The 9,076-nt window shown below is 34.5% G+C and overlaps 1 protein-coding gene across 1 annotated transcript in view; it reads left to right on the forward strand.

Annotated features, from left to right (window-relative positions):
• Positions 1-9,000, forward strand: part of LOC107553825 (docking protein 2-like) — a 25,884-nt gene extending 16,884 nt beyond the window's left edge. The window contains exons 5-6 of the mRNA XM_016236128.1: positions 5,129-5,304; positions 6,698-9,000. Coding sequence (XP_016091614.1) covers positions 5,129-5,304; positions 6,698-7,696 — 1,175 coding nt within the window. The 3' untranslated portion in view covers positions 7,697-9,000. The remainder of the gene's footprint in view (positions 1-5,128; positions 5,305-6,697) is intronic.
• Positions 9,001-9,076: the final 76 nt, after the last annotated feature.

Below are 9,076 nucleotides of genomic sequence, written 5' to 3' on the forward strand. Positions count from 1 at the left end.
CCTTTTCTCCTTGTAATACCTGTCATACCTTTGTCATTATACAAATTTATGTCCTCATTTGTCACAAAAACGCGTACACACACGCACACACACCCATTCAAAAGTTTGGTGATTTTTAAAAATGTTTTTGAAAGTTTTTATGTTCTTATGCTCACCTATTTATTTGATAAAAAATGCAGTAAAACTAGTAATATTGTGAAATATTAAACAATTTGAAATAACTGATTACTTTTTGTATATATTTTTCATCAGCCATGACTCCAGCCTTCAGTGTCACATGATTCTTCATAAATCATTCTAATATGCTGAATTGCTGCTAATCTATTATTATTATTATTATTATTATTTTCAATGTTGAAAACAGTTGTGCTCATTAATATTTTTTGTGGAGACCGTGATGCATTTTTTGGGATTCTTTGATGAATACAAAGATCATAAGAGCAGCATTTATTTAGATAAAACATTTGTAATGTTAAAAATTATTATACATTTGTAATCAATTTAATGCATTCTTCCAAATAAAAATATTAATTTTAATATATATATATACGTGTATATATATATATATATATATATATATATATATATATATATATATATATATATATATACATACATACATTTTTTATTTTATATTCTTTGCAATGGTATTTTCATGTGTAAATTATAAGCATTTTCATTAATGATTTCAACCTTTCAACATTAACGCTAATAGAGGAATTTAGGCTTTTATTAATATAAAATGCCTCAGTTTAAGTAGTTTTTGCATGAATCTGTTTTGGAGGAATCCATTGAACTCTCTGCATTGTCTTCAGTCTTGGTACATGTTTCTTCTTCCATCTGTTCATTTACATTGTGCAAATTAAAAAAGAGGCAAACAGACTTTTTAAACAAATGCACAAACACAAAATAACCAAAACGCGTCCCCAAAGATGGAAAAGACAGATAGAAGTCCTCAGTGGACATGTTTCACATTGTGGCTTTCAGCAGGATGACAGTCAAGAGAAGTGGAAGTACAAAAACACATATCACTGATGCAGCACAGGTGCCAGGCAATCTGCCCCAGCCAGTCTAACTTCACTGGGTATTTGAACACAACCCTGACTGTTTAATCATGGCTGATTGTCTTCCTATATTTGCCCGCATTCAGAAATGGCATTTAAATGATCTCATTACACTAATTGACTTATTTCAGTCCACAAAAAGTTGGCCCATATGTCTGTGTGAGCTTCAGCATTCTGTTGCTTTCTTTCCTCTCTGGAATGTGTCGGGCCTGGGGGAGATTCACATTCAGACGGTTTATCAAATCCATCTGTTTCAATTTAAATATCAGAAGGCCTTGTTCTGTCAAGCGACAGCAGGGCAACAGGGTGTGCGAGGATTTCAGCGATCGGAGGGGAACTGTAAGGCTGTAAAACCACTGCTTATTTACAGCACATACAGATATTTACACCAGGATGCAACGTTTTCACAACAAACACAAAATCGTCAATGAATCAAACCTTATGGCGAAATTAGTGATACTAAAAAGCGGTAAACCACATCAAGTAGCAGCAGATCGCATAGTATATGAAACCACATAATTCAACACAATTCAAAAACAGTAGTGTTAGGAGGTCAGAAAAGCATCACTCATCTTGACTCCGCCAATTTATTTCTGATGCCAGATTTGACACTTATCACTGAACAGAATAAAATTACACTATAGTTAAAAAAGATTTGTAATGTTTTTGAAAGTCTCTTATGGTCACCGAGGCTGCTTTTATTTGAACAAAAATACAGTAAAATATTGTGAAATTATGATTATTTTATTTTAATATATTTTAAATTTTAATTGATTTAATTTATTTTAATCCATTAATCCAGTCTTCAGTGTCGCATGATTCTTCAGAAATCATTCTAATATGCTGATTTGCTGCTCAAGAAACATTTCTTAGTAATATCAGTGTTGAAAACAGATAAAAAACAACAACTTTTATTTGAAATAGAAATATTGTGTAACATTTATAAATGTATGTCTAATTAATTTAATGTATCCATAATAAAGGAATAATAATAAATAAATAAAAATACAGTCCCCAAACCAATTAGACTATCCATTTGTTGTCGAAAAAATATCAGTCAGTGTCACAAATGATTACTTTGCATTCAAAATAATGTAAAAGCTTTACCTCGATAAATTAAGAAAGAATATTTTGTGACTAAAACACTATATGTGACCCTGGACCACAAAACCAGTCATAAGGGTCAGTTTTTCGAAATTGAGATTTATGCATCACTGGATAAAACTGGATAAATAAGCTTTCCATTGATGTATGGTTTGTTAGGATAGAACAATATTTGTCTGAGATACAACTATTTGAAAATCTGGAATCTGAGGGTGCAAAAAATCTAAATATTGAGAAAATCGCCTTTAAAATTGTCCAAATGAAGTTCTTAGCAATGCATATTACTAATCAAAAATTAAGTTTTAATATATTTACAGTAGGAAATTTACAAAATATCTTCATGGAACATGATCTTTACTTAATATCCTAATGATTTTTGTCATAAAAGAAAAATCTATAATTTTGACCCATACTATGTATTTTTGGCTATTGCTACAAATATACCCCAGTGACATAAGACTGGTTTTGTGGTCCAGGGTCACATATTTGGAAGAAATAAGGGTTTCTCTTGCTGATGGTAACCATATGCTTGACCAGTAGCCGGTGGATAGTGACTTGTAGTAAACAAGTAAACTTGATTGGATGCCAAATCCTCTGTTTATGCTGTAACGGGGCTGTGCATCTTACACTGAAAGAGCTCTCAGACTTTTAGAGCCCACTCTATTTATGTCTACATGAAATGCACTGTTTGCGTCAAATGTACCTTTTTACGATTTTACAACTTCCTGAACACAACGCACACCTGGAGGGAGAAAGAGATAAAGTATGAGAGTGTGTTATGCAAATGAGGTCATGTGGAAAGTAAGTGGAAATGGGGGGTTACAACCACAAAACAGTTGCTGTGAATTTGGTGCATTGCCAAATGTAGAGCAATACAGAGAGAATCTTGCATATGAATCTTACCACTTGTTGCTCAGTGACAACCGGATGTAAATATGGAAATGAGTCTCATTTTTACACTAGTCTGTATATAGTGTGGCTTTTTTGTTCTTTTGCAGAAAGTGCCATTCTTTCATTTGCTGAGAGGTGTGGAGTGGTTGCTTCTCTTCTGACAGCTGCAAACAGAAGCTAGCATTGTCTCTGCAGAGACACACGTCCTCTCAATGAAGTTTGACTGTGGCTGGAGGAGCCACGTTTCAAATGGAAAAAAGATACCTCCAAACCACATCGCAGCCTTTGTCTTTCTCTATTTCTCTTCCCCTTTCTAGTATGATCATTGGCATAATTATGCAAAAGAGTTTCGCATAACTATGCCAATGCATGGCCTGAAGCAATGACATGCACGGCTGCACCTCGCGACCCAAGGTCAAGTCCCGGCTCCAGGTCCTCTGCTGATCCTCTTCCGCTCTCTCTCCTCAGTGTTGTTTCCTCTCTTGTCTATACTGTTCTATTCAATAAAAGCCGAAAATACAGTAACATGAATGAATGAATTGACAAAACATTATACAAACATGCAAATGGATGTTTATTCCCGGGTTATTATTTTAAACTAAAACTGTTAAAGACATTTTTTGTTGTTTTAAATAGAGCCAAAATAAAATATTTCAATGAAATAAAATTTAAATATTAGATAAAAAACCGAAACTAAATTAAATTTAGAAATATTGCCCTGGTAGCTAACTGAAGTTGAAATACTAAAATAACACTTACTTGAATAAATGAAGCTGAACTAAAACTGTGGGAGTAAAAAAACAAAAACAACATTATATTAAAAATGCTAATAAATAAATAAAGAATAAACAAACACACAACAGAATTACAAAAAAATAAAATAAAATAAAATGAAATGAAAACGGAATATATATATATACTTTTAACAATATTTATAGATTGTATTGTTTATCCTTGTTCCAGACCAACACTTTCAAAAATTTTTTTCATTTATGTTTTTAAATACATGAAAAAAATTCAGCATTACATTTAGATTCCAAATCAAACTTGCTATGGCAAATTAAAATAATATTTACATCATTTTTAATATATAAATAAATATTTAAATGTATGAATAAATCTTTTAATATCTATTTAATTGTATTTTGGATACCAAACATTGAGATTCCACTATTTTACATAAAAATTGTAAATGTCCTGAAAACGTTTGACAAAAATTAAACACCCAAATATTATTATAATTTTTAAAATTTATTCTGAAGGATAATAATAATAGGAAATATTTCAGAGTAATTTTAACTACTGCTATACGGACTTTGAGAAACATCCAAATTTGCATTAAATTTAAGCAAAGCCTGAATTAATAGCCCACTGTTATGGGTCGACTGTTTTTGGACTGAATGACATTCAAATCTCTTTCTGACACTTCACCTCAGGAAATTAATAGAGTTTCATCACCCATGTCTGCTTCACGCAGAAAAACATCTGCATGGCTAGCCCTTTAATAGACAATCCCTCTGGAGCAGCAGCAGAATCCTGCGCCACACGGTTCACCCTGCAGTTCAGCAGTAACGAATGGGGTGTTGACCTTTCCTAACCGAGAACATCGAATAAGATGCTTGTTTCTCAGTAGTGCATGTGCTAAATCTGTACACTTGTGTGAAAAACCAATTATATTGCGTACATCGCATGAAAAGAAATCTGCTTTGAATTATTGTACATATGTGAGAATGACCTCTGATACGTTCCATCTGCTTCCAAAAAGAGTTGAATCAGTATATTCATTCACAGAGAAAAGGCTTTAAATATTATATAATTTATTACATAGTTATAAATTTTTATGATTATAGAACCCCATTTGTGTTTACCCATCAGATGTAGTTCCTAATACAGTTTTTTTTAAATGTTTTGAAAGATTTAACCGCAAAGACACTCATAAGCCTTCAGTAGGCCACAAGTGTGCTGTATCCATGGTTATTTTTCATCTGAAAAAGTGTCAAGTGGTTGATATATGTTGTGTTCTTTTGGCACACTGTTTATGTAAAGCTTTTCCTTTCTGTTGTCTTCAGCAATGAAAGACTTTAAGGTGACGGTGAGGCGTACAGAGGCTTCTGAGAGATGCAGCCTGAAAGGAACAGTGCTGTTACGGACTGATTTTGATAGCCTCCTTCTGAAGGAACCGAAGACGGGAGAGGTTCTCTACTCCTGGCCCTATCGCTTCCTCCGCAGGTTCGGACGAGACAAGGTATGGCTTTGACAGTGATCTGCAGTCATTCAGTTAAAGCTAGTGAGGTGTGTGCTCTCTGTCATTCATAATGCCCCAGTAGAGTGATGGGGATATTGAACTGTAAAAAGACGTTGTCATTTGAATGAGATGTTATTGTAATATCTAGATTCCCTTGTGAAAAAAAAAATGCCAGAAAGAATGTTGCCACTAACAGTTTAGGAATGCCCAAGGCAAAGTTATCAGTATCCGCAGCAAACAGTATCAGCATAAATAATTTTGTTAGGACTTTGCACTGATAAACTCCTACTATGAAAACATTTTACTCAATCCTGGCAGGCACTTTTATTGTGGTCAGACTGTTAAAAGATTAAATAAAAGATTTGTATCTTAAATACATTTTAGAATCCTGCAAAAATGCATCATGGCTTTCACATACTGTAAATGTTAAATATGACACCTGTTTTCAACATTGATGATATACATTTATTTCTAAAGCATCATGTGACATTTAAAACTGAAGTAATGCAGCTTTGCCATCACAGGGATAAATGTGACCCTGGACCACAAAACAAGTCATAAGTAGCATGTAGCAATAGACAACAATACACTGTGTGGGTCAAAATTATCGATTTTTCTTTTATGCCAAAATCATTAGGATATTAAGTAAAGATCATATTCCATGAAGATATTTTGTAAATTTCCTAGCGTAAATATATAAAAATGTAATTTTTGATTAGTAATACGCATTGCTGAGGACTTCATTTGGACAACTTTAAAGGTGATTTTCCTCATTATTTTGATTGTTTTGCTTTTTTTTTTTAAATAGTTATATATATTGTCCTATCATAACAAATCATACATCAATGGAAAGCTTCAGATTATGTATAAATCTCAATTTCAAAAAATTGTCCCTTATGACTGGTTTTGTGGCCCAGGGTCACAAATGACATTTTAAAATATATTGAAACAGACGATTAGTTGCATGGCTTTAATGTTCGCTACGTCAGAATTTATTCGGCAAATGTATTTCCATCTGTCATTATATACATTAACTCTTTATTTGCACAAGTCAAAAACCGCCTCAAGTGAGCGTAAAAACTTTTTTCAGAATTATGTACATTTCTTTATTCGAAATTAGGTGTTTCCATCACTTGTTTCTGATGCAATCCTTCAAAATGTGCAGAAAAACAGGGTGAGGCTTAGCTACCATTTTACCGTGTTTTCAATCAAATAAATTTAGCCTAGGTGAGGATAAGAGACATTTTTCAAAAACATTTACAAAATCATACTGACCACAAACTTTCGGATGGTATTGTACATGCATTGTTTGTGAAGATTAAATTGAAATTTAGTGTCTTGGCGTCTTTTTACTACTTACTACTAATTAAATGTATAATTTCTCAACAAACAGGCAACATTCTCCTTTGAGGCTGGGCGAAGATGCGACTCGGGGGAAGGCAACTTTGAGTTCGACACAAAGCAAGGAAACAGCATCTTCCAATCTGTAGAGGCCGCCATCAATCTACACAAAGTCAATTTACCTCAGAAGCAGATATCAAGTGGGGAGCGAGATACCATGCCCCCTTCACCTCAAATGAGAGCTGTGGCAGAGAATGCAGGTATCTACAGTGTGGTGACTGACGGAGCAATCAGAGACGGACCCAAACAACCACAGAATCCTCAGCAAACCAGACTTGAAGCCCCTGCAGAGAAACTTCTGACCGGAGTCAAGAGTCTGACCCTGGACACCAGGCCTCCACCGCGAAAGAGCCAGGTCAAGAACTTCCGCAGCTGTCCTTTGGTCAACAGTGAGGATGAGATGTATTCCCGGGCCATGGCCCCTGATCCAGATCGGGGAAGTCCAGGGGAGAAGAGAGAACCAAAAGAACGACGTGCCACATGCTCCAACCCTGAGGACTCTGACTACTCACTGCCCTTTGACACCATTGCCAAGAATGTTATGGGAGACATTTTGTCTGCATCAAACCCTCCACCCATGTTCGTAGAACCCAGTTGTGAAAATGACAAGAAAGGCAATATAGAAAACACAGAACCACTTTATGACATTATAGATGAAACTGCAATCAGAACCCGTTACTCAAACAGAAAAACATATTCTTACAAACGAGTGGAGCACATTTATGATGAACCAGAGGGTTGTGGTGTGGCCCCAAGTGTGCCTCCATCGCTCTATGATGAACCGGAGGAGGTCAAAGGTCATGCTTGGAAGATGTTGGGTACAGTAATGGATCCGAGCGGTCATGAGTACCCATACAATGCTTCTGCCGACGACTATGCTGTTCCTAAACCTCCCAGGAGGGCCTTGCTTTCAAAGGAGAAGGACAACGAGGAAGAGGACAGTTCACCCTATGATAACATTATGGTGAAAGGAGTGCAAAAGAATAACTAAGGACTGCTTCAGAATCTAAAGAGGACAATAAAGTTAAATATAAGTGAGTGTGCGAATGAATGAATTAAATATTTAATCAATTAATATGCATAATATGGATAATAGTCATCAGAGTGCTTTACTGTTCTTCAAAAAGCTGTGATCTGCAACACGTATCATGATGTTGGTCAATATGATTAACAGTTCAATTCCTCTGGGGATGAATCACTGTAGCCTAACTTTAACCAAATGCGCTAAAATTGCACTGTAATACGAATGTTTAAATTGTCATTATTTGAATCACAAACACACTTTTTATGTAAATGAGGCTTGTTTTAGAACATGCATCATTGTTTGTAGTGTTATTAACATTGCGCTATATTAATCATGTGAACGTTTATTCTTCAAATGATGGTAAAGTGTGAAATTATAGCTGTTTATTCAAACGAGCACAATTTTGGCTGTTTAAGTGCACCCATAATCCATAATCATCTAAATGCACTAAAATAGCCATATGCAGTGAATATTCTTTGTGCAAACACTCCTCTTTTTGTGTAAATTAGGCTAATTATATACAACAGCTTTTTCACAACATGCATTGCTATTTTCCAGCGCAATTAACATTGCATTATATTGATCAGGTGAACATTTATTTGTAAAAACTTTATTTATATAGAGCACACTTTTGGATTTTTAAAGAACGCCTGTAATCCAGTTGAACCAGTAAAAACTAAACTAAACTAAACTAAACCAATAATTAAATATGTAAAAGTAGCGATGCGCAGTGAATGTTATGTTTTAAAGTGCCTCATTTTATTGCCTCTTTTTATGTAAATTAGGCTCATTATAGACTGCACCTTCTTCACAACTTGCATCGCTATTTGCCATTGCGATTATCGTTGCGTTATATTTATCATGAATATTTATTCATAAAGTGTTATTTATTTAGATGAGCCCACTCTTGGCAAACGTCAAGCTAAATGCGCTAAAGTAGCGATGCTAAACAGTTGTCACTTTTGTCAAAAACACAACCACCCACAAACCAATTTATTTAATATAATAAGACCGTCTTGTGACTGTTTAAATCTTTTTATGTAAATTAGGCTCATGATAGATTGCACCTTATTCACAACACGCAAAGCTATTTGTCGGAGCATTTAACATTGTGCTGTATTGACCGAGAACATATATTTATCAAAAGTTGGTAAAATGTGAAATAACTGGGCATTTATTCACACTTTTAGTTTTTTAATGAGCACCCACAATTTAGTTAAACCAGTAGCTAAATGCAGTAGCGATGCGCAGAATATTATTTATGTGATGTGCAAACATCAGCTTATCGCTGTTTGCCATTGCGATCATCGTCGCATTATATTAATCGTGAATATTTATTCATCAAAT

The sequence above is a fragment of the Sinocyclocheilus grahami genome, unplaced genomic scaffold (genome assembly GCF_001515645.1).
Source record: "Sinocyclocheilus grahami isolate Dianchi unplaced genomic scaffold, SAMN03320097.WGS_v1.1 scaffold482.1, whole genome shotgun sequence".
Classification (NCBI taxonomy): domain Eukaryota; kingdom Metazoa; phylum Chordata; class Actinopteri; order Cypriniformes; family Cyprinidae; genus Sinocyclocheilus; species Sinocyclocheilus grahami.